At 37.3% G+C, this 27,314-nt stretch overlaps 1 protein-coding gene across 2 annotated transcripts in view; it reads right to left on the bottom strand.

The window, feature by feature from the left end:
- Positions 1–2,034: 2,034 nt before the first annotated feature.
- The window catches only part of FUT9 (fucosyltransferase 9), a 102,394-nt gene continuing 77,114 nt past the window's right edge, over positions 2,035–27,314 (bottom strand). For both annotated transcript variants that reach the window (XM_017834044.1, XM_017834042.1), the window contains exon 2: positions 2,035–4,032. In XM_017834044.1, coding sequence (XP_017689533.1) covers positions 2,945–4,024 — 1,080 coding nt within the window. In that variant the 5' untranslated portion in view covers positions 4,025–4,032 and the 3' untranslated portion in view covers positions 2,035–2,944. The remainder of the gene's footprint in view (positions 4,033–27,314) is intronic.

Below are 27,314 nucleotides of genomic sequence, written 5' to 3'. Positions count from 1 at the left end.
GAGTGAACTAAGCATGTAGGTCTAGGTAGACAGCCTTTATGCATGCATGCATGGAGTACAGATGTTTTACATCCATTGCTTCACATCATTTACCACATGGGCTGGACATGCCTGATAATGTTTCGTCTTCTGTCAGCAAAGCTCTTTATATCCAGAACTGATTAAGGCTTGATACCTGCAGATCACCTTAAAATCTTCACAAAACAGCTGTCTCACTTATGTTTTAGCCCACACTCTTCAAGATGTCAGTGAGGCATTAGGATCATTTATATTTTTTAGAATTTGGTCATGATTCTTCTCCATAATTCTGGATTAGATTTCTCTCCTGTTTCATTAATCCTTGAAACAATTTTAGCAGTGTGTCCTGAATGCAATGTATACAAGCTTTGTGTGGAGTTTCTGTGAAGAGAACAACTCTCTTTCCAGTTCCATCAAAAGACTTTCATACTTCTTGAAATTCAGTCGAAGATTAACCATACTGACTGGATCCTGTGCTTAGAGAGGTAAAGACATTACTTACAGTGTTAAAACTCAGTGTATATTTAAAAAATTTCCTGTGTATACACTAATCCATATTTGTAGCAACAAGTCATGTATCTTATTTTGCTTGCTTGTTATTATTATAAGAACTTATCAGCTGAACTTGCTGCCAAGAAACCAATCTGATTTGACCTAAGGACTTACACAGCATAACTCCCATGATCTGAAATGAAAAATGAAATTAAGGATTGTGCACATTCACCTTCCAGTGAGATCAGTGCAAAGAACTTCCAAATCCCAGCACTGAGGGAATCAGGTTATTGAGCCAAACCAGTGGTATGTTCAGTGACAGAATTTTTCAGTCCTCCCCAAAACAAAACGCTATGATGTTGCCTAGGATAGACTGTGAGCTATAGCCACTTGCCTTCGAAATGATAAAATATTACTCACATTACATCCATGTCAATACTTCATTTTTGAAGATTCAGTTTCGTTGTATTGCATTAATTTTCAGTGTAAGCTTATCTTTTTTCATTCTGGAATACTGGTGATTCACATCCTACTGAAAACTAGCTTTTAAAGAAAGCAATAAATAGTGTAAGTAAATATCTGGATTAGAATACAGCTTTTGAAGCCATAGGGAGAGAAGTGATTCTATCACTTTTCCATGGGGTTTTGAGTTTTAGAAATTTAATTACATTACTCTTACAGCCTTCTGTGTTTTTATTCCAGCCTGGAGTGAAAAAATAAATCTGACAAGTCACCTTACCTTTTGCTAAATATTTATAATTTTTTATCCCTTATTTTCTTACTTCAGCAATGTTGCTGTCTGCAAGTTTAATCTTAGGTATTTGATTAACTACTGTGCTTGATCAGGTTCTTATACATCTCATAAGCTGAAGCTTTTCCAGTTGAACTTTTTTCTTTTTTTCCAGTAGAAGGTGTGATCTGTAGCACTTTGACCTGAAAATCCAAGCTAACTGGCTTTAATTTGATACCAAAACATATCCATACATTTATGTCATTAAACCAACCTTGTACGTATAAATATATATGGCAAGCATATATTCATGTCATAGCTGAAATAAAGAAGGATTAAAATCAAATGACACATTAAAAGCAGACATTTTAAACAATCATGACAATAATCACAATTTCGTATTTGCTATTAGAGCAAATTTAGTACTTAAGAACCTACTCATATTATCAAATATTGATAGCAAACTGCTGCTCTGAATAGTGCATTTTTTCATATAAAATATTCTCAGACCCCAAAATTCATTAGCATAGTAAGTTGAAAGGTTGAATATGTCAGCCTGATAGCTTATTTACTGAATTTGAACATATTTCTTTCAGAAAATTAACTGTTTAGTCATTTTATCCCCCTTTCACGAGTCATAACATCACATTTTTCGCTACAATTAAAGTTCAACATGTCTTTAAAGAATTGGGGAAAAATTCACTATTATTCAAGAAACTATACAAGAGAAATTCCTAAAATTTCTCAGCAAGCTATTTCAAAAATCCATTATTACCAGCTGAATTCAGTTCATGAGGCTGATGTAATCAAATACCTTTATTAAAATCCGTTTATCTCTGTATTGGTGTAACACCACTTAGAGCCCTGGTTCACGTTAATAATACTTGAGACACAATGGGGCTTAAGGGCATTTGAAAACAAAAATTGGATGAATCCGGGCTTTAGTCTCTAAGATTGGTCATTTTCTCTGTGTCTGACTTATTGTTTCTTCAGGGGGTAAGAACAGATATATTCTTCAAGCAACTTAACGGGACTATTTGTTAGGAAACATCTTATTTTTAGAAACCAAAACTGTCTACTATTCTAATACCTTTAAAAAACTATAGTTCATTACCCTTAAAAAGGGGGGCAATTAATGACACTTCAGTAATGCTAGCTATTGTACTTTACTGTGCTCTTAAAATGTAAAATGAACATATGAAACTTTACTGTCTTTTGATATATTACGCACATTTTAGACTGGAACAGCAAATTATGTTCCTAAAGTTTTCTCTGGCATTTAAAAATTGTTTCCTCATTTTCCAAATAGTTAAACAGCAAATGTAATGTTAAAAATAAAAAACAATTGTTAAAAATTACTACTTGGGGTGTAAGACTGGGACATATTTCACAGAAAATGTGGGAAGTTTTGTTTTAAATTCACAATAAACAATCACATATTCTTCAGTGCACATAATTAGTATGTCTATTATGATTTGAAACTAAGTATTGATGACTACTGTTGCTGATCTTTTAAAATCTCTTACAAAATATAAATAGGATAGCCAAGAGGGAACAGCTGATAAACCATGACAAAATATTCTCTTTTCCTTCCTTTTTTTTCTCTTTTCCTTTCCTCTCCACTTGGACTGAAGTTCCTTCTGGCTTCTTCAAAAAAGTGCACACACACACACACACACACACACACACACACACACACACAAATTAATTCCAAAACCATTTTTCTAAATTTCCAATGGACTTGTACTCCTGGTGTCTTTTCACATGATCACAAGCAAGACATGCATGTGATTCCCAGAACCTAGGAAGATGCACTGAAAAATCCTTCTTCCAGTTGAAATAACTAAGGTACATCTTGTTATTTTTGTCAAGCATCAAAAGATATTCTGCCAGCTCTCTGGGGGAGAGAAAATCTTCCACGTGTATGAAAGAGTCTGCTGGAATGTAATTCTCATAATTTTCTCTGGAAGGGCCCAGTACAACTGGTACTGATCCAGCCAGAAGAGCATTGTAAAGTTTCTCAGTAATGTAATCTTTGTGGATTGAATTTTCAAAGGAAAGGTAGAATTTGCAAGTGGAGATAGTTGGAATCAAGTTTTTGTCATTGACGTAGTCTCCAAAGGCTTGTCCGTAGGTATGGATTTCAATGTATTTGCTAAGCTCATTATAATACTTGACTCGAGCGTGCTCGGGGTTCCAGTTACTTACAACCCAACAGACCAAGTTTTCCTTACTTGGTACTTCAAATGTGAAGGAACTTGTACCAACCATCATGAAGCCATAAGGCACCTGAATATCTGAATCACGCCGATAAGTCAGGGTCAGGTTAAATAGGTGTTCAATGCCACTCTTCTGTGGAGTATGAGTTGGAGACTCCAAGTTCATCCAAATCCACTTCTGGAATGGTGGCCTGGCTTGCTGAGGTAAATTAGTCAGATCCCAGCTAATGTCCCTGTGATGAATGAGAACAGCATGGGATCTGTTATATAGCGAGCGGTCAATAGTCAGATGGCACCCAGGGATATTGAACATTGTTTGGCAGGATGTTAAATCGAATGTCTGGCCAAATGGCCAAACCCAGATCAAAACAGTAGTTTCATTAAGATTATCAGTTTTGGAAGAAAAGAAGTTCTTCATTTTCAAAACTGAACTGGCTGATTCTATAGGACCAGAAATCCAGCTATTTGTTGGTTTGATATAAATTAATATAAATGCCATGAAACAACCAAGGACAATGAAGATAATAAAAAATGGCCGGAAAATTCCTTTAGATGTCGATGTCATAATTTGTTCTGAGAAAAAAGAGAGGAAGAGAAAGAGATAAAATAACATCAGGTATTAAATTACATATATATATGTCCTGTTAAAGCAATCAGATATCAAAATGAATAGAACTTCTATAGCAATGATCTGTAACCTCAGAAATTTCCTTTGAATGCAGAGGGCATGAGTTCTTTCTTGCCATTCATGACAAAGTGATAATATTTCTCCTCTTCACATTAAAAGTTCATTGACATTATTTGAAACCAGAATTTTAATACATCTCATACTTGATGTGAATCAGTATATATATTGAGAAGTTTTTTTTTTGCTTAGAACCTAGGCCAAGCATTTGAGACACACAATACAGACACAATTACCCTTTGATTCTATCTTTGTCTCCATGTAAGGAATAACATGCTGCACATCGGCATTCCATTCATATTTTTGTGTATATGGAGGATATAGGATTAGAGGATTGAAAACGAAAGGAACTAGAACTTTAATTCTGTAATCAGTAAGCCTGTTATTAGAAAACTAGTTTATGCCTTATGGCTACATAGGGATGAACATTGATGCCTTCTCCAAAGGACTCCTAAAATAACTAGAGAAGGAAAGCAGCAATAGAGGCTTCCCCTGTGCAGCCTCACATAGTTCCCACATAGAGAAAAATAAAGAAAAAAGAACAAGAAGATGTCCTTAAATATTTAAGTTTTTATGCCACAGTCCTGTGTTAAAAATTAGGAAATGTAGAGATAGCTGCATCTTTGTGAGGTATTTTTTTTTTCCACAGGGAAAAAGAGATGAGGACTTTATTATATAGCCTCCTTTGTCCTCTCTCTAGTTGTCTCTTCCTGAGAGAAGTGATCAATCTCTTTTCAGAACTTCTCTTCCATATGTTTTTTGTGAAACCTAACAAAGTCAGGGGTTGTTTATTGTTAACCTTTGCTCCTGAATGTAGTCACAGAAAGCAGAAAGTGAATTTCAGGCCTTTTAAACCAGTTTCATAACTCATGTCCTCCTACCTGTGAAATAAGTAGTTAAATTCAGAATGAAGGCATAGTAGAATGTGATTCAGAGATCCATTAATACCACACAACTTTTCTGCTTTTGTGAGTGCAAAAGCTAATATGTGAGTGTAGCACTACAGTTACAAAGGAAATGTTTTCACATTCATTGTTGAGGAAAACGAAAGAGGAGGGAATGTCATGCTTAGCTTTACTCTAACACTGTATCTTGAGGAAAAGGGAATTTTCCACAATATCTCCCCTTGTTTTGGGAAGGCAGATGGTCTTAATCCTGGTTTTAGTTACTGTGGTGGGTCAACCTTTTCTGGCTGTCAGACACCCATCCAACCATTCTGTCACTCCCTCTCCTCAACAAAATAGGTGGAGAAAATAAGATGAAATTCTTATGGGTTGAAGTAAGAATGGGGAGATCACTTACCACTTACTGTGATAGGCTAAACAGAATCATGTTGGGGCAAAATAATGTAATTTATTGCCATTTAAAATAGATCAAAGACAAAAATTAAAATAATATCTGCCCCTCAACTTCACAGGCTCAAATTCCTCCTTCGTTCCCATCTCCTCCACTTCCTCCCTGCCCCTGAGCAGTGCACAAGGATAGGGAATGGGAGTTTGTGATCAGTCTGCAATGATTCCTCTCAGCTGCTTCTTCCTCCTCACACATTTCCTCTGTTCCAAAATGTGTCCTTCTTATGGGATACAGTTCCTTCAGGAAAAAAACCTGGGCTCCCTATGGGATGCTGTTCCTTCACTATACATCCTCCTGCTCTAGCATGGGGTCCTCCCCAGGCCACCATGGGCTCTAGGGGAATCTCTGCTCTAGTGCCTGGAGCACCTCCTCCTATCCCTCTTCTCTGACCTTGGTGCTCACAAGGTTGTTTCTCACATGTTTTCCCCTCATTCCGCACTGGCTGTCCCTTTCTTAAATACACTTTCCCAGAGGTGCAACCACCTTGGCTGCAGGGCATAGCCGTGCCCTGCAGTGGGTGTGTGGGAGCATGCTGGAATTGGCCATGTATGGCACAGGGGCAGCCCTGGCTGCTCTCCACAGAGGTCATCTGGCAGTCCCCACTGTCAGCACCTGGGCACAAACACCTAATACAGGTATATAAAATGTAAGTGGTATGTTGAGTCTGGTGCTTTTGTCTAGGCCCTTTTTCTTAGGACATAGTTTAGCTGGTCCTCTCTTCATTCAGCAAAATGATCCTGAGGAGAGTAAAGAAGAGGAACTTTTGTGTCCGCGGCTTTTCCACTTATCATTATCAGTTTAAATCCCTCTGAATGAAATATATGGCTTTACAGCAAGATCACATTGGCTTTTTTTGGCCTATGTTGATTGTTGCTGGCAAATATGTCTAGAAGGGAGGTTATAACCTATGAGACCCAAAGACTGCTTCCTTGCTTCCTTGCCTTGCTACAGCAAAAACAAGAATGGGATCTCTGAGGAAGAATGGATTTAGGTTGAACAACTCTAAGAGATAAAACTCAAAGAAAATACATGAGGCTGAGCTGATATTCATGTAATGCTGTTCTTTGTTTCTGTGTTATTGAAACCAACACACAGAATAGGTACAGCTTTTCACTAAACAGATAGCATGAGCTGAGTTTTGACAATAGATTGGGAGAGGTGTCTATTCACAGGGACTGATCATTTTCTAGGAATTGAAAAGTGAGATGAAAAATCAGAAAAGGACTTTAACATTGTGCCTTGTAACATAGTCGCCCTCCAGTTAAAAGCCTTTTGACTCAAGTCCCTCTGATAGGGATTATTTTACACTGAGCTCTTCTTCTAACCAATAAACCCCCCTGCATCATCACATGGCAATTCTTGCTACATAGAAAATGACCAGACATTGTGTATACTTTTCTCTGCTTGAAATTCTAGTGTGTCCAGAGTGTTGCATTCGTGTAGGAAGCTTTTGAACTGTAGTGCCAATGTGAAGATAAACGGTTGTTGTCTCTGCTACCCCGAGTACCAGTATTAACATCTCACAATGTTAAACAGGTGGGTTTACCTATTTTTGTCCCTTATGGATTGATTTCCTCTCATAGCTTTGCTGTTCTTTGAACTCATGCGCCTACGTTTCCTCACAGGGCAGACTAAGGAACTTGTGGAATAGAACAACAAACTCTGCTTTCATGGCTTTTGGGACTGAGTCCTGTACACAGACAGGAAGCAATTAAGTACAGTGAAGGTATGTGGTAAACACTTATTAAGAAACACTATTTTCACAGCATAATGAAATGGTTTGGGTTAGAAGGGATTTTCTTGAGAAGTAGCTTGTCTGTACTGCTAGGACATATAGGTTATGGTCCACTAAAATCTGTAGAATATTTTTTCATAATATTCTCCAAAATCTGAAGACTTTTCCATATTTCTTTATTTCCTTCTTCTCTTTTTTTGCCCAGGATAATGATCAATCTCCAACTGTAATTCTCACTATAAAGGTGACACTGAGGAAACATTTGTTACAAGACATCCAGCCAAGTAACCTTAGCTCCCCTTCCTCTTTCATGGCTTTCCTTCTACCACAGAATCACAAATTTCCTTTTTGCAGATCCCCTCCCCCATGCATGCCAGAGTCTGAAAAGAAAACCTTGTCAAAGAGACGTGTTTACCGAGACTTTTGCCAGCTGGAAGAATTCTGTGCTTTTGATAGTTTTGTTATAAAGTATGTTTCAGAGTGTTATGGCATAGCAAGTATTTTCTAGGTGCTTTTTCCCAAGTTAAAAGTATAGTATTTCATCAGTACAAGAGTGTTTTTCTCCATACAAAACTTAGCAAGGCTCCTTTTAACTGCAAAACTTGGCATTCCATCAGCAAGCAACTCCATTTAGCAGCAACAAAAAATGGGAGATAGTTATGGGGTACCAGCAATGTTAACACCAAGTATACCAGACAAGTCTTGCAAAAATATGTCTATTTTGTGAATGCATTGTGTTCATTAAGAAACAAAACAGAATTTTATGGAAAGTGTTTTATCATGTCTTCATTGCAACTGAGACTTCTCAATCATTCCAGATATGGGTTTTTTTCTGGTTATGTAACAATGCAGGCAGGAGAAAATGCAACATTGCTGGTCAATAATATCAACGCCCCTGGTATATTTTTACAGCAAATTTCTCAAGGTTTTGTCAGTAGCCCAAAATACATCACTACTTGCAGATATATAACATTCATTACTAGTCTAATACTGAGATTTTCAAAAGGAAAAGGACAATATTTTAAAAGAAAGCTGAAGCCAAGATTCTTGAAAGCATGGACACTGAATAATGAATAAAAAAATCACTACTTTACTCATCTTAGAATTCTAAGCATTCAGGGCTAACTTTTGTCTTGATCATCACTTGGTCTTAGGATCACTCAAGTAGAAATACTTAACAACCTCATGATAGTGTCTGAGGATCACTCCCGGGATCAGAGTGGATGTTTCTGTTACGGTAGACTTGACTGAAGAGCAGAAGGACACTGAGGCTAACAGAGGTGTCAGAGGCCCATATAGAAGCAGACAGCTAGCTAGGTAGATACTCCAGGAATATAAAAGGACAGTTGAATGCAGAGGGAACTGATAGGAATGACAGGCAAACAATTGTTACTGTTAGAAGAAGGCTCATTTGAAACTGTTCTCCCTGTCCTCTGGCATGTTTTACCAGCCTTGGACATAGTATATCTGCATTTATGTGAAGAGCTTCCAATTAGCTGGAGCTTTTTCACCTGCATTTTAAAAGGAAATTTGATTATCTCAGGATAGCCATCCTGTGACTTCTTATCTCCAAGTCACTGCTGTATGGACATGCTCCAAACTGCTTTTGCTTTAGGTCTCCAAGACTGAAGAGTGCTTCTCTTTATTGGAATTAACTCTCACTACTCTCAGTTAAGCCTCCTCTGTCACAACCAGAATGGTGGATTTTTTCCTCCCCACTATCCAGACACAGGCTTGCTTCCACACATTTCCATGCCTGTCCACGGGTTTCTGAAAACAGCCCAGTATGAAAAGGCTAAACAGAGCTGCATACAGTTAAAAGGCTAAAAGCTGAATGAGCTGCTGATCTCAGACTGCATATTTTTCTTCTATTGGTTACAACATTCTTTTTCTTCCCCTTTCCACCTCCTTTGTTTTCGGGTTATTTGTTCAATTCCTCAGATTCCAGTTTTGCACTTTGAGAACAGTTTAGAAGTTTTTTATTCAGTGGTGGTAATTTTTACTTTGATCAGTTTTAGAAAAATAATCTAAGAGCACTCTGAGGACAGGTAGCCATTAAGATAGATTCCTTAGGGGTGATGCCAAAGTTGTCACTGGAGACTGGTAAGAATAGGTTAGACAAGCACCACTAAGCAATGAGAGATCAGATTGTGCCTCCAGGTCCTAGGGCTGGACTAGATGACCTCACTCGATTTCTTCTTGTGTTCAGTGATAGTATTAATAAAATAAATAGTTTTATAAGTAATAATGCAATAACAATATTATTATGAATAAATAATTTATAAATAATAATTATTTAATAAATAATATTTATAAATTCACAGATTTTTATAACATGCACCTAATAAGAATACAACTGGCAGTCTAAAACTGCAAAGAATCGCTGAATAAATGAGTAAAAATATCCCCTATCTTGAAAGTTGTCTTGCAAATTACAAAATAGCCACACTGTACACAGTGAAAATGTGAAGGAAAGTGAAAAATTGCGTGGAAAACAGCAACAACAAAGTCCCTATTTTCAAAGGCTAAGTCTAAAGCTTCCTATCAATTGCTAGGTGGGGTACTGCTGCTTTTTTGTGACTGAGTCTTGACACCTCAGGCCTTGCTGAAGAAAACCCTATGCTCAGCTTCCTTCTCCAAATTGCTGTGCAACACACCATTCTGCAATGGCTCAGCAGCCCCCAGCCTTCCCCTGTGGCTGTCATCTATCTTCTCCTTCTCCCCATGGCAGTCACACACTGTCACTCTCTAGCTGCTTATGCAACAGCTCAGTGGATTCTTTCTGTGACATTAGCCAGAGACTAATGTCTCAGACTGAGTCTCTCAGAATAGCAGACAGAAATGGCTACAGAACTGCAGTACATACTGGAGTGACCCAATATCCACCCCCACTGCCACATATGGAAAAAAAACAATAAAGTCTTATCAGCAAGAAACTTTTCCAGACAACCTGGTGCTAGTGTCAGGATACTCCATGTGGCAGCTGTGTTGCTTTCTAATTATGAGCTTTTAAGTTTGTCTCAGAGAGTACATAAGCATTCTTCATTCCTTCCCTGGCACAACTGGAAAATAAACGCACGCAAAGCCATCAGAACCTCAGCAGCATTGCCAGCCTTGGTAACATACAGAGACAGAACCTTTTTTACCTTAACTTCCACGTTTGCTTGTCCACATCACAGCTAGTTTATGATCGATGGCAATCTGTGAAAGGGGTGGTGGCCTTCAGTTCTGTGCTAGCTATGAAAATAGAGTTCTTCACCACTGTAGCTTAGTAGCAAACTTTATCTCCCTGCCAGGAAAGTGCTTTTCATCTTCTTGAATATAAAGCTCATCCTAGTTATGCAGCACAAGCCAGACCATGCTTTTTTCAAAGCTCTGAAACGGCTCTGCACAAAATCAAGCCGATTGAAGAAAAGCTGCTCCAAAAGCAAGTGGTCTCTTCTTCCCTTCTTTCCATGTGGTTTAGGAACAGCAAACTGCTGTTCTCTCTATTTCTGCCAGAATTGCAGAAAGAGCTCTTCAGTAACTTTGTGACTGGCTTGCAAAACTGCAGCTAGCCAGCTAAATATGGATAACATACCTGCACACAAGCTATGTATTTGTGATGGCCACCAGACCATCAGAAAGTCCTAATCAACTCACAGTAGCTGTGGAAATAGTGAGAACTAAGCCAAACAAGATGGAGCATGAAGCTGCAGAAGAACCATAGGCATTCCTGTGTACATAAGCTAAACTCCCCATCCAAGAATCACAGTTGCTTCTGACTGATTTCCTAATACATAGTTCCCTAGTACAATGGAAAAACACCTTCTCATGAGAAACAGACAAATCAGAATCAGGAAAGAGCAGAGGATACCTGCTTATAATATTGAACACTTACTGGAGAGTATATTAGTTCTGTGGTAAAGCAAGTCTTTTGGAGTTCTAAGCACCAGCTGTTTGTGTAGATATGATTAGAGGCTATGTGCAGTTACATTGCTGTATCTTGCTGCATAAGCAAGCCCAAAATTTTGATTGGGATTTAATGCTTTTTTTTTTTTTTTTTTTTTTTTTTTTTCGGTGATGCCTCGAAATAAAACATGAGGATTTTGCCAGTGGCAACATAACTCCTGAGATGGCTCTGTAGGTCAGAAAGAAAGCCCGAGAGGCTTCTGTGAAATACCATAAAATCCCCATAATCTGATCTCTATTTAACATTTCACTTCTCTGCCTGCCTAGCATCTTTTCCTTAAGAAACTCATTATACCTCTGGGTTTGGGATCTGTACTGATGTAACTGTTTTTTTAGGATGCTGGTCAATGTTCTTGCTTTAATTTGCAAAGTCTTATGTGCCATGGATACTAGATGCTAGAGGGAGAACTGCCCTAGAGAGAAAAGAAAGCAACTGAAGTGCTCAAATTAGTTTCCATTTGCCCTGTGGCTGAAAGTGAGAATGCCGTTTACTAATATAGTCAAAGTGGAGAAGAGAGGTGATGATTTATAGGCCATTTTTTAAAATTATATCCATATTTGCAAATAAGATTTTTTCTTTTTTTTAATTTTTATTTTTAAATTTCCTCACAGGGTGGAAGGATGGGCATTTGCTTTACAAATATAACAAACAGAACTGTGTTTCTTGACTATTCTGAACAAAGAGGTAACTAAGTGTTGATCAACAGGACTCAGGATGGCCAAGAGTCCTTATCAAGGTTCTGCTCACTGTTGTCTAAATGCCTTGAGCAGAGCTCCTCACTTCTAGCTTTCTTGAAAGCCCATCAGTGACTCAAGACTTCAGGTTAAAGTCTGTGTATAGAGAATACAAATCCATATATTAAGGTACTGGGTGCCTAAACCAATGGCTGCTTATTTTCCATCTGGGAAAAGTGCAATCTAAGTCAGTGATGCATTGCAAAGCGCTTGTGAGTGTAAGGACACCAACACTAATTTAAAACAATGGAAAAACAGCACCAATCATTTTCCCATTGTGTATCAATAGTTACCCGGGCAGATGGAGCTCGTCAGCCCTGTAAGGCNTAGTTCTGTGGTAAAGCAAGTCTTTTGGAGTTCTAAGCACCAGCTGTTTGTGTAGATATGATTAGAGGCTATGTGCAGTTACATTGCTGTATCTTTTTTTTTCTTAGATGGACATTTCTAATTTTTTGTTGGGTTTTTTTTTTTTTTTTTTTTTTTTTTTTTTTTTGCAGATGCAACTGCATAGATCTGGAGGATTTTGCCAGTGGCAACATAACTCCTGAGATGGCTCTGTAGGTCAGAAAGAAAGCCCGAGAGGCTTCTGTGAAATACCATAAAATCCCCATAATCTGATCTCTATTTAACATTTCACTTCTCTGCCTGCCTAGCATCTTTTCCTTAAGAAACTCATTATACCTCTGGGTTTGGGATCTGTACTGATGTAACTGTTTTTTTAGGATGCTGGTCAATGTTCTTGCTTTAATTTGCAAAGTCTTATGTGCCATGGATACTAGATGCTAGAGGGAGAACTGCCCTAGAGAGAAAAGAAAGCAACTGAAGTGCTCAAATTAGTTTCCATTTGCCCTGTGGCTGAAAGTGAGAATGCCGTTTACTAATATAGTCAAAGTGGAGAAGAGAGGTGATGATTTATAGGCCATTTTTTAAAATTATATCCATATTTGCAAATAAGATTTTTTCTTTTTTTTAATTTTTATTTTTAAATTTCCTCACAGGGTGGAAGGATGGGCATTTGCTTTACAAATATAACAAACAGAACTGTGTTTCTTGACTATTCTGAACAAAGAGGTAACTAGGTGTTGATCAACAGGACTCAGGATGGCCAAGAGTCCTTATCAAGGTTCTGCTCACTGTTGTCTAAATGCCTTGAGCAGAGCTCCTCACTTCTAGCTTTCTTGAAAGCCCATCAGTGACTCAAGACTTCAGGTTAAAGTCTGTGTATAGAGAATACAAATCCATATATTAAGGTACTGGGTGCCTAAACCAATGGCTGCTTATTTTCCATCTGGGAAAAGTGCAATCTAAGTCAGTGATGCATTGTAAAGCACTTGTGAGTGTAAGGACACCAACACTAAATTAAAACAACGGAAAAACAGCACCAATCATTTTCCCATTGTGAATCAATAGTTAAGTTTTCAAGCTGACTTGTGTTGGCAGTGCTAAACATTTCAAAGAAATAAGCTGTAGGTGTAAAATAGAAGGTGATTATAAACAAAGACTCTTAAATGAAATGCTGTGTCTTGCTGAAGCAAACAAATTAGTAACTCACCATAAAGATTAGTCAAGTTTGGACACTGAAAACAAGAACTGAAGAGTTTTAAGAATCTGATCTAAGTGCCCACAAAGTAAATTCAGAAACATTCCTAATAAGAATTTTAAAGGTATGCATGCACACAAACAGAAGCAAAAATATAATCTCCCCAATCCTAAAACTTGACATAACAAGAATGAAAGCATATTTAAAAATAATACATATTTTAGATAGTATATATTATAAAACCAACAAAAATAATCCCTAAGCCTCTCAAATTGCACACTTTTCTGAGAAAACAAAATTGCAGTTGAGAGAAACCAGTTGTTAATTTCTTGGAGTGTCTCTTTGTGTGCATAACAGAAGGAAGGTCAGAGAGCTGGAACTACTAGTATAACAAGCTAAGAAATGTAAAGCTTAACAAAAGTCACTGAAAAGACTTTTTCCATAGAAAATAAAGAAAAAAAAGAAATCCTTCAGTTGAGAAAGAGGAATGGGTTGAAGGAACAAATATCTGAAAAAATCCTCCAGTAGTTACAACCATGTTCTACATGTTCTAAGGTGATGTTTTCTTTTTACTACTTCCTATCTGGGTTAACATATACACCGATGTCTCTGAAAGCAACTCTCAACGTTAAAATATGAGAGTGAAGAATACTCTGCACAGGCTATTGACAATACATTGTACAAAGCAGAACAGCAGTTAGTGCAGAGATTATACTTCATTTGAAAAGACTCAAGCTATTTGCTATTTCTTAGTTTGATGTCTTACTTTTATGCTTGTTATAAAGTGGAGTTAAATATTTGCAGTGTTAGGTTAAAGCAGTTGATTCTAATGTTCAATTACGAGGTTTTAGTGTCATATATTATTCTACTCTGAAAAGAGAAAAAAATCAATAATGAATTAGCAAAATTTTTGCCACTACAGTAACAATTCAATGTAAATTTTTTTACTATATCTTTTGCCAAGCAGTCTTTTTTCCATCTTATGGTTTGCAGTCCATGGTCTTTCTCTGGTACAACTTTACTGTACATATTAAAACTAGGTATTTAAAAACTGGAAAGAAAGTTTTCCTTTTTTCTTAATATATGAGGAAGAATTTATATAGCAATCTTACCCAGAATGTAACTTTCTAAAGAAAGTCTGCAGAGATAGCTAAGAGGAAATAGAAGGAAAAAGCAGGGAAGCAAAGGAAATAAATTGAAAAAGTGTAAAAAAATCAGGTCAGCATTACTTAATTCTGTATTCCTTTAAGGACACCGGTGTAAAGAAAGTTGATGGCAGGCCTTTTCAAATAGCCTGTGAATCCATCCAGTTAACACAGTTTAGCAAATGTGGGTAGGACTAATTTGACTAAAAGAATATGAGGGACCTAAACTCCTGGTTGATTAGGCTATCCTTACTTCTAAGAAGCCCCAAATCAGAAACAGGCACTACTAGTAGGGATCAAGGGAAATTCTGGTATCTGGTTCTGAAAATCCAACCCTGAAAACTTCTCTTCTTAGGGCTGGTAATGCTTAAACTCTCTCTGGCCCTCTGCCTTACCCTCCTGTGCTCTTAGCTGCCTGGTGCCAGCATATCCCCAGAAGGGGCTCATTCTTCACAGGGAAGGGCCATTCAAAATCGATAAACTAGCTATTACCCCAGCTCTCAGGCCTAAGGATATAGATGTGCCTGCAAGAGCAGACTCCATCCTAAATGCAGTGGTAGCAGCTGCTTTTTGTTTGTCTGAATTTAAAAGAAACAGGCATAGGATGAAGTCCTTTTTGCAGCAATTGAAGCTATTACCTATTAGATATGAATCTTTCTTCAGCATGAGTAATTCAGGCTTGATATTTCAATTTCCTTAAGGAATTTCTAGCTCCTAGACAGCAAGGGATGTTGATTTTACAATGTGTAATGAGCTTTAGGGTTAGAGGTGAGGAATCCTCTCCTCCTCATTGGTGGCCTAGTTGCTAATGAAGGCACTACTATTTTCCCTTGACCTCTTTCTGCCTCCTGCCTATTGACTCCCTAATGATTTATGCCCAGGGCACATCTGCAACAGTAGAGCGTAGACTCAGCTTTCTTCCCTATGCCGTTTATAATCCTGTAAAGAGATGGTGGAAGAGGCAGTTTAAATCTCCTTTGTTGGAAAGATCACAAAAACCAGTCTGTATTTTGTGAGTGCTTTCCTGACTGTGTTTCAAAAGCTGTTATTCCCCAATTTCTTCATAAAAGGAAGGGGCTAGCTCTCTGCTCTAAAGTGAGGATTCCCAGTTATGAATTCCAAGGAGGATTCACTCCTTCAGAGCACTGTATGTGTCTTGCTGAAGGATGGAAGAATACACATCCCAGTCCTGTTCTGGACAGCCTCCCACTGCTTTGTGGTGTGTGCCTCCATTCTTAGGTGCCTATCTGATTTCCTACATTAGATAGGTGGTCTAGTCACCCTAATGAAGCTTTTGGGCTAAGGACTAGACCTGCTAAGGCTCATCATAAAAACCTAGTTTTTGAGTGCAGCCTTTGGTCTTTGTGGTCAGTTGAGGTCAAATGTCACACAAAACAAATGTTAAAGTACCACAAAGACTTACTCTTAGCCAAAGTAAATAGAACTCCTGCTAGAATATATATTTATCATAAGTTCTCATAAAGGGAGTTTAATTGAAAACAATAATAACAATCTTAGGAATTCTTTATCTCACTGACAAGCACATTGGTCTGCTGAAGGACAGAAGAGTTTTACCAGGGCAATTAGAGCCTTCTGGTACCCTGATGAGTCTCATATATAGGACAGGCAACAAAGTGGTAGGAGGACTTCCCGGCTCTTCTATCACTTTAACCTGAGTTTAGTTGAGTGGAATTTAATTTGAGTTAGGCATTAATCACTTTATATCTCATAGATACCTATGGCATGAGAGTAATGAAGTTTCCCATTCTTTAATAAAATACTTTAAAATCTATACCAGTTGAAAGAACCATACAAGCAAAATAAAATGCTGCTCTAGTGATAACAATACTTTGACTTTTGAAATGCCTTTTCCTAAAGAATCTTTTGGAGTTTTACAAGCAAAATTATTAGTGAAACTGCCTTATGTGGAGTAAAGAAGGGGTGGAAATCAAGTCCTAGAAAGATAAAGTAATTTTTGCAGTATCATGAAAATTTGAACAGGTATTTGACAACTATGACTTAAATTTGCATCAAAACAGTTGAGTTTGTGGGACAGAATATTTTCCTTCAAACAAACTTCACTAGAAAATAGTCATATTACATTTATTTATATCAGATATCTTTGTTATGTAACTTTGTTTCATCATCATCATGGCTGGGCTTCGCGAACGAAGATTTGGGAAGGGCTCTACCCATGTTTGTTGCAAGTGTGTTGGTGGCTAAAAAGACCGATACGAGATAGGCATGTCCGGTTGCAAAAGGCACAGTTTCAAATCTCTGAAAACACATCCTAACTTTCTTGATGAGGTAAATTAGTATAGGGAAATGGGAGATTTAATCAGATTAAAGTCAATGACCTCTTGATCTTTAAAATAAGAAAAACCACATCTGTTTTGCAGAACTACAAATTGAAATTCTATCAACAAAGCTAGATTTACTGAAAGATAAGGAGTATCAGAGATGAAATCTTGCTCACAGAAACACTGGAAAAAGTTCTACTAATTTCAGTGTGGTTAAGGTTTTCTTTCCGTTGATTGCAGCAACATGGAAGAAGAGGAAAAAAAGGGCTCAAAAGCTATTCCTTTGTGATTAAAGTTAACTTAGAAGTAAAGAACCTAAGGCCACCCAGGAGACAACAAGAGAGATGTAAGTCAGAGCTCAGGGAATCTAAATGCTGGAACAAGGTACAAATAACAAACACTCTCCCCTATACAGATAAATACACTGGCACACACAGTCTGTAACTTCAGGAAAGATTTAATCACCTGTTAAAAGCGACTCTCAGTTTTCACACCTGCAACATTTTATAAATATTAATACATACTTGTATATATACGCATATACATATACACACACATACACTATTTATGTGGCATTTGTAGCACATAGGTTCCCTGAAATGTGTTTATCAATTATGCTTTATATTTCTTTGTGTCCACACCCTTAAATACACCTGTGCATATGTGGTATATACACAGGCACACATACCCTGATGAATGTATTGGGCACCACTGCCCAAGCTGCTGGCTGTGGAGAGAGGCAGTGGTCCTAATGAGATGTGTTCCTGTTGTGTTGCCCTGATGAGATGTGCTGCAATGTGACAGCAGCAATATAGTGACTGCTCTGCAATGTGCAGGGGGCAATGGAGTGACTATTACTGCCATCCTGGCAATTAGAATAGAGGAAAACAGAGCATTGAATTCACTAAGGCACTGAGCCGAGGAGGAGTGGATGGGAAAAGGAGGCAGAAAGTGGAGACAGGGATTATTATATTAGAAATAAGATCTTTTTCTTTCTTATATATCTTGACTCTTTTATCAGAGAGGGTGAGAAAGAAGGCATTGCTCTCAAATAGTTCTTTTAGCAAGAAGCACAGCAGCAAGCCGAACCTTCAATCCTGAAGATTGCATCTCATGAGATGCACGAGACCTCTGTATAAATAACTGGAGATGGGAAATCTGCCTTTAGACTTTCAGAAAAACTCTAACAGGGAAAAGAAGGCAGTCACTCAGACTAGAATGCTGATGAAATATGTCATGGGGGAATGGGGTGGATTTACTCCCCATTAAGCAAACAAGCATGTTTATTGACGTAACTTATATGAATAGAAAGTTTTAAAGATATAGGATTAAAAAATTCCATTTTAGTTTTCATTCATATTCTGTCCCTTTCTGCATTTTCAGCATCAGCAATTATCATCAGCTTCTTTTTTATTACCAGTCAGTTTCTTTCAAGTTTTCTTTGCTTTTAGGTTTTGAGTCATGAAGAAGTCAGATATAATTGTTTTCAACCAACTATTTCTAGTAGATTAATTTTAGCAGCCAATAAAAAGGTCTAAGATTTATGAGTGTGTTAAAAAAAATTCTAAGGACATGCTAGAATAAAGTTTTTCAAAGATTTTTTTCTACATATTTTCTGATTATTTTCTGAGTTATTCAGGTTCCTATGTCATGCCTGACACCCTAGCATCTGGTTTTGTTATTTAATGTTCTGAAATTATGCTTGACAATGCCAAAAGGGAAGATTAAAGTGTAAGTAGAATATGTGGGAATTTATTCTACTGAAATGATTCTGTACTCATAGAGGCAGTTGCTTTGCTCTGTTCTGCATGTGAGAGTGAGGCAAGGACCTGAACACATCCAATTTGCTTCCTTAGCAGCGCTGAGGCTGGATGCCTGGCTGAAAAATGTATCTGCAGCAGAACACAGCTTCTGTGTAGGATCACTCTCTTACTAACCAGATCATGTTGCAGGATTTTCAGCAATAGAGGTGGTTTTTTTTTTCCAGAGATATATTCATCCTGCAGACTGATTTACCACTAGAGAAAGTTTGGCCAAGACAGAACAACAAAGGCATTGTATCAATATATGTGAAGGTCGGAGGAGATTTTGTAACTTGGTTTGGTGTTCATTTTGGTTTAATCAGCAGATGGCAGCTAACGTGTGCTTACATAATAGCTATATACACTACGAGTAATATACATATTAATGGAATGTATTTTGCTTCCTTTAAACACGTAGCACAAAAAAATTCCTTATTTCAAACTGTTAGAAGCAAGAAATATTAATTAGAAACTTGAGATTGAAAACCTAGATGTCATTTCTACCTTACGTCAATCTGTTTGAGCATGTATTTGAAGTGAATTCAGGATTTTATTTCTTGCATGGTGAAGAAATGGCAAACACCCTGAAGATGCAGTTGCTGGTGGCACCTTGTAGTGAAGAAGAAAACGTATATATAGCATGTTATAAAATAGATGGTCCTTTATGAAGTATGAGAACCTTCTCAGGCTGCTGTAGGAGCTCTGGCTGTTTTAGAAGTTCTGTGGTTGAATGCAGGCAGGGTTCATGCTACAGGACTCCAGAGGGGCCCAGCTCTCTTCTTGGTTTGGAGCTGAATATCCTCATAAACTTTTGCAGAAGTTTTGAAACCATGCCTATCACTACTTCTTCTTGGAAAGGAAAATAGTTTTTGCACACCTAAATTATGTAAAGAACTGAACCACCAGACTGACAAGGGAAGTAGCCAGGGAGTCTATTTCAGAATTGCAATATGATTCCAAAGCAGATCACTAATGCAGACAACAACCATAGTAACAAAGTCACAAGAATAACTAAACATGCCAAGACCTGGTATTTTTGCAAAAGAAACAGAAATTACCTGACAAGACATATTAGCTGTAAGCCTAATTAGCATAGTCAGTGTGTCTGCAAATTATTACTGTGCTTGTTTGTAGTTCCTAGTGAGGTCTCAATGACACCTGTTATCAATAATTGTTACAACAGAGGAGAAGAAAGACTACGTTTGACTATCAGAGGGGTATTTTTAAATATTGAGTTACTTTGGATGTGTAGAGGTGTAGCTACATGTGCAGAAGATTTATAGATTCCAAATAATTTAAAAATAACTGAAAAATATAGTTTTCAGTTAATCATTAAATAGTTAGAAAATTCCTTACATTTTAAAAGCAGTCTTTCTGCTTTAAGCTGTTTGTTCGCATGCCAAGCAAGCATTTATTCAATGTTCATGGTATAAGCAGTTAAATAGAAAGTAAAAGATTATTTAACAGAACTTGCATGAGATTGACAGATATTGGAATTTGACTGCACTCTGTGTTACTTAAAATGATAACAAATGAAATGTGTGCATCCAGAAAAGCTGGTTTTGGATGGATGACCTTTACTTGCTGATGAAAGTAAAATGAAATAAATTACATTTCAGCTTCTCTGAAACTGGCATATAATGCTGAACTGAACTGTAAGTATTTCACTAGGAGACTTCTAATAGGTTCTCTAAGATTTTTTTTTCCTAAGTAGAGAATAAAATACGATAATCTCCCAGGAGACTTCTGGAAAGATACTTTAAATTGTCATTTTGTGCAAGGAAGCAAGACAGAGTTTTGCAGAGCTGATGTGTTGATAATATGATTACTCTAGCTAGATCTATTTTTCCATTGGGATTTTACATCACTGTTTTATTTAGCTGCTATATCTAAGTGAAATTACATGAAAGGGATAGTGTGTAGGCAAATATGGCACAGAATTTAGCTTTGGAATAGCTTGATTTAAAAAATTTAAGAAAAATAAAAACCTTCCCACAGCTATAATTGTTTGAAATGCAGAGCAATTTTTTAAAATTTCTTTTACAAAATCCTGCAGGGTATAACATGTTTTTCTCTGCTAGCTGAGAACAAACTCAGAAGAAACTGGACAGTAGCTATAAACTTTGGTGGAAATTACTTTTTTGTTTTCATTGGACAAGATGAATTAAGTGTCCTTCATTTCCTATTCTCTCTTCATGAAGTGGTTCTCAAACGATTTTGCATTCTGATGCATTGTGCATGAAACTATATTTTGATCTATGAAAGTTCAAAGAGACTTGATCACAAAAAGTTTAATTTTTTTTGTCCATTATCAGTTTGTCAAACCAAAAATCTACCCCGAGAAATTTGGGTTTGTTAACGTTTTCTCAGGGATGTATTTTTGTCAGATTTTAAACAAATTTTCAGGAAAGCCCATAGCTGCTTTAATGTCAGAGGACCTCATTAGGGAGTGAATGGTTTGAAAAACTTCAATTTTGCCCTGAACAGAAAGAGAACATTTGCAGCATTAAAAATTTTGCAGAGGAAAAGAAGTCATTCCAGCTATCAATTTTGGGTCCCCTAAATGGCTGGAAGATTTCAGACTTGGAGGAGAGGTATACATGCCACAAGCTGTCAGGACGGCAGCATCACAACTTTCACATAAGCTGTACAACTGAACTACCTTCTAAAGGAGACCAAGGGTGGGAGAAATGCATCTCACCTTGATACAGACATAGCCTGAGTAATTAGTAGTTCTATCAGGAGACAATCCAGCAACTGTTACTCTAGCAGCAAGCACCCAGAGGAGTACCATGCTTCCCAGGTAAGGGTACCTCTAAGGACCTGCCTAATGTGCATGCACATGTACAATGCTTCTGAGTCTCCTCATGGTCACAGCCTCAGGCATCACGGTTCCTATCAACAGCCTTGACCCCCTCTCTTGATTACCCCTCTCTTCTTTTTTTCCCTTCTACTTCTACTGTTCCTTTTTCTTCATTCTTCTAACCCTGTTTTCATCTTTACTTCTTTTCTTTTTGGGACAATGTTACTCCCTTTCCATTTCTCAGAATTAGCAACAACTAGGAAAATCTGTCAGCTCCAGCAACATTCCAACAACTTACTGAACTATCCGAATAACACTATTGATGTCACTTTTCCTATCCTTTGTCATCATTTAGAGTTTGCTATTTTCTGTGCATTTACCTATTTTAAGGCATATCAACAGAATTTTGAGTGTTCTTGATAGGGCAAAGCATGTTAATCCAGCAACAATTATTACATACATGGAAACTGATGGAATAAGGACCTGGGGGAAGACAGGGAGAAAAGGACTTTGAAGCAGTGCATCTTTTTTCTCCTAGTACTGTTCCTCTGAGAGGGAAAAGATTATCAGCAGTCAGATAAGTAATGCTAAATAACTGGAAGCCTTAAGACTTCAAGAGTGTGCAGGAGAGACAGGATCTCCAGACTTGCCCAGAATAAACGTGTCAGAATAGAGGCAGTTTCTTGATAGTTACTTTTCTGTTAAAGACATACTATATAGATGTCCTACTGTGCTATTTATTCTGTATTATCAAATCAGAACTGGAGAAGTCATGGCTTTACTATGTTCTTTACTATGCAGAATTAATTTCCATGCCTTACGAGTGTATTCACTAATGGTGTTAGTTACTTTCATGTAGACATGGTGCAGCATGCATTACATCCCCCCCATTTCCTGTAGACTTCTTCCTTAATCTTACATGCATTTCATACCAGCCTCACTCTGCTCATTATTCATGATTAGAGTTAGTCCTTGTTCCTTCAGCAGCAGACACTCCAAATTAAAAATGACTGCAGGATCTAGATCACTGACACTTTCAGGTGTAATTGTTATCCAGTTAATGAGAATGAACTAAAATCCCATGAATTTGCTTATAACACTGGTATTTTGCATACACTGTCTGAACCTATGATTGCAGGCTTTGTGTAGAGTACTGTGCAAATACCTACTTTGAAATAAAAGGCATTATATTCTTCTGACTGTGTTCAGCTCTGTCTGCTCCCAACCCCAGTTCCCTCTCTGTCCTGCTTCTTACATCATCTGGAAGACACTGGCAGGTGACAGCAGTGTCACCAAACAATGCTGTTCTGAACCACCAAGCTGCTTTTTTCCATGTTCCTCAGTATGCCTGATCCAGAGCCTTGCTCTGGCCTGACATCTAGCTGGCTCAGGTCCTGTTCTTACATTTAGTGGGGCTCCACACTGGAGCCCACTTTCAATATGTTCATATTATATATATATTTAAAATATATATATATATGTTTGTAAACTTTCAATAGGTTTATATAATTAGGAAACACTGTTCTCAAACTTTCCCTAATGGCTGGCCACAGTGTAAATATGACCACTAAGCTATCAAGATATCTATACTCCAAACTGGTCAAGCTATGATGCCGTAAAAAGCAGCATAATAAACAAAGCCACAGAATAATATAAAGAATAACTATTATCAAAATGAGTGAAACACACTAAAGTAATTCCTTCTGTCACTGCCAAGGAGAAAAGTCACTTAGATAAATCAAAGGAAGAGAAGGTTAATAAATAAATGATACCGTGAAGGCAATTCTTAGCTCTCTCTCTCTTAACTTTTCCATCAAAATCTCCTAAGCAGAATAATTCCAAAGAGAGGCTTGGGAAAGGGTAACAGAAGGACTTTTTTCTAAGGGCAAAAAGATATGGGTAGATGTCCACAAATGTGGGCTTTCCTGGTCCCCAGTCATCAGAACTTTGCCTTTTGCCTGGCAGCTTTGAAAGTTGTTACTGCCTGAATAATAAACCCTGCTTTCTCTATTATAACGGTGGCAGATGTTTGCTATCACAAAATATGTCTGAAGGTGTAAAGCCATTGTAAATACAGAGTATGAAAACCAGTATTTGAGTGTCATTCCCACAGCTCAACCAACATTCTGCCACTGTCATTTTAGCATCCTAATTACACCAACATTGTCCTTTGTGACTCTCACTGCAGATTTCCAATCAAAATGTCTTTGATGAGGGAAGTAGCATTATTGCAATCAAGAAGCAGAACAACATTTCTAAATAATCCTAGCTTGTTCAACTTCCCAAGCACACTGTAGAACATAGATCTGAACAGCTAAACGTGGCAGGAGAGTACACGTAGGCTAGTGAGTTAAATAGGGATGAGAATTGCCAGACTTTGGTGCACCTCATCCCTAAAGACCCATAACATTGAAGGATGGTAAAGAAACAGCAAAACAATATAATTTATGTCCGTTAGTATCTTCTCTGTATGCTTGCATAGATGCATTTGAATTCAAACAAAAAGAAAAAGAAATTCTACATCATAAATGTATTAGAAATGTTTTCACCATTGTTTTTAATTAAATTTCATGGTAAGCCTAAATCCAGGAAGCCTGAGGTTCCTGGGTTCTGCAGCACTGTGAATGCGCAGAGCTTCCATTTTACCAAGGAGATACGTTTCTAGGAATCACAGCTGCAGTGCAAAGCTTGAAAAACTAATGTGCTGTACCCCAAAAATTAAGATGAAAAAAATAGAGATTACAAGAAACCTATTATGAGACTGTAGGAAAACAGCTCCCAAGTTTCAATACATCAGGATACTTCCAATACCGTATAAATAACTCAAGATTTGTTCTCTCAAAGCAGAGGACTTTTAAAGTGGAAGGTCTAAAGCAGTGTCAAACAAATGCCTTTTTAAAATTTGTTTTTTCCTTTTTATTTTTTTTACGACACATGGATCTGAATCATGACTGCAGACTGGAGTGTCTGGAGGAAAATCGCGTTGGATACACTAGGCTGCAACCCTTCATCAGGAACTGGTTTAGCGACTGAGTAGGCCAAGAGGAGGAAAATGTTTGGGTGATATTCTCTCTGTTTTGGAACTCATCACATATGTGAAATGGATATGGTCTGAGCAGCTCTAGCTCTTATTTACTGTCACAGAATAACTGTTATAATTTAGAGAAATTTACCATTGATTGAAGGTTCGTGTCCTGTTTTGCTGTGTGTTAGGGCTATGTTAGTTAGTATATGTGGTGAAGTATCTTCTGCACAGTTTTTGGATTTTTTTTCACCTAAAATGATCCGTGAACTTTAGTAGTGGACAGTTCCATCCCCTGATTTCTCTAGCAGTGAGAACACTGGTAAAAAAAAGACTCCTGCTTAGGCTTGTCTCTTCCTGGGAATGGTGTACACATTGTTGTCTTCACATTTGGTAAAAGCAATGACTAGTGCTTGCTAGCAGCTCTAAAACCACTGTCCTCACTCCTAAAATGTTAGAAATACAAAGAATGGGTTTATTTTGTGAAACTGCAAAAATACATGGAATACTTCTATTCTGCTGGGGAAAGATATACTGAAACATAAAAAAAAATAAATTTAAAGTGTCTCTTTTTCTATAATATTAAAAAAAAAAAATTGGCACGCTTACAGAGTTCTCAGATCTAGGATCTGGTTTTGGGCAAAAACCTCATCCTCAGCCATCAGAACTGTCTACGCTGAATAGGACATTGATCTGCAGCAAGTCATCCCAAATGCACATGTACTCTACATTCACGTTCTAGTCCCTTCTACAGATTTTTCCTCGGACTGCCAATCTTATTACTTAATCAATGTATCAGTTTTTAACATTGCTCCCAAGGGATTGTTGACTGTTACACCATGGGTTTGGGAATGCTGGAATAATCAGACAGAGCTGCTGCCTATAAACAAGCCTTTTATTTTTTTTTTATTTATTTTTTTTTCAGAAACTATGGAAAGCATAATGACTGAACTGGTGTTAAATTTTACCACGAAGGAAAGATTTATCTTGTATAAATAAAAACTCCCTCTATACCAAAAGGGAGAAGTTTATTTCACTGTAAACTCATTTACACTTTCAAAATATCATTTAATTTCTTTACATATGCAACATACTTTAGACCACCATAAAAGAGAAGCTATGATGACACTTTGACAGAGATTAGAAATGGGCAACCTATTAGCAGTTGGAGAGCTGATGACATTGTATATGGTTTGCTTGAATGGTGGGACAGGTGATGGGGACATTGGCAAGTCAGATTTATGCCTGATTTATTTTCCTCAAACATAAAATGAAGCTAAAGAGATTTGCCTTCTTTGTAAAGCCTTCTGAAGGTACATACAGAAATTATCATATAACTGAGGCTGTTTCTCTTGTACTGACTGAATCCTCTGTTAAGTGAGTAATTGGGATCTGTGACAGCTTTGCGCTTGCAAGACAGTGCAGATGAAATTCAGCAGACTGGAAAACTAAAAATCAAAAAGCTATCTATCAAATTTCTTCCTAATCTCAGTGTCATGTCAGGTGTATAAAGTAGGTTGTACTGATTGCAGAAGAAACTCTGATTTGCATCTCTGGTAGGTCCATATCGCTGGATTATAACCTGAACATGTTTGCCTTCCAAATAAGACCAAAGTACACCAGTTTAGTTCAGTTATCATGTGAGCACAATCTGTGATCTACCTGAGGTAATGCACCCAACCTTTCAGCATGGGAGCGCTGACTGCACTGATGCAGAGCAGAGCCGGCTCACTTCTTGAGCATGGCCAGAGCCATTATACAGCATAGATTTTATACAGCATAGACATTATGACAGTCCTTATGAATCACAGTTCCTTAGCCCTTCTATCACCTCACACAAAAATGGCAATGAGGCCATCACTTTGCTCACAGAAGGCACATACAGGTGCATATACACTGCATAGCACTTGTGCACAAAGACTTTGCTCACTTTATTTTATTGACATCAAGTTTTCTAGATTGGCAAAACACAGTTTCTATTCTAGTATGACTTCAATGCCTGGAAAAAGCAGTTCTTAGTCTCAAGATGATATGAAGATATCATATAATAGATATGATAAATGGAACTGATCGGTACAGAGGAAAATGCACCCTTGGCTGATATGCAGTACAGGTACTACTTTTACATCTTCTCTCCCTTTGTATATTGTATGTTTAGACACTTGGTGAAAAATCAATCAATATGCTATAAAACAGCAAATGTTAAGCAGAGATATATTCTTCAAAGGAAAATGATCCAATCTTTCATTTCATTATCTGAAATATAGGAGTAGAAAGTATTAGCAGTCTCTGTTCATCACTTTCAGAGATGTTTCAAATGTTTTTTTAGCTGGCATGGATCTAAATCCAAAGAAATCAATAAGACTGCAGCAGCTAATCATAAGAAAAAAGAAGTGTTTATGGAGATCTGTCCCATGTTAATTTCTTAGTGCATGTTATTGGTGTATTTATGCCATTGTGGCACATTGCTATTAAAATACATTAACAAAGAAATATTTTGAGAAGTTTTATAAAGTTTTTGGTTGTGANCTCTAAGACAAAAGTTACCCCAACTTCCTTCTTTAGTTTTCTTCTCTCAGCTACTTCAGATCATGTCCCCAAAACATGATTTCCAATTCAGAGCTATCTTTTTAATGACATATGAATTACAGCAATGATCACAGGTAATTCTTTCTTCTGTATCTTAACTTTGAAGTTGTCCATTGAAAATCAGTAAGAATATGCTCTTAGTGAAGTCACAATATTGTTTTATAAATTTAGGAATAATGATAATAAGGATAAATG

Source organism: Lepidothrix coronata, unplaced genomic scaffold (assembly GCF_001604755.1).
Source record: "Lepidothrix coronata isolate B3197 unplaced genomic scaffold, Lepidothrix_coronata-1.0 Scaffold227, whole genome shotgun sequence".
In the NCBI taxonomy this organism is placed as follows: domain Eukaryota; kingdom Metazoa; phylum Chordata; class Aves; order Passeriformes; family Pipridae; genus Lepidothrix; species Lepidothrix coronata.
The sequence above is the reverse complement of the archived record's forward strand: the minus strand, read 5'-3'. Positions and strand labels throughout refer to the sequence as shown.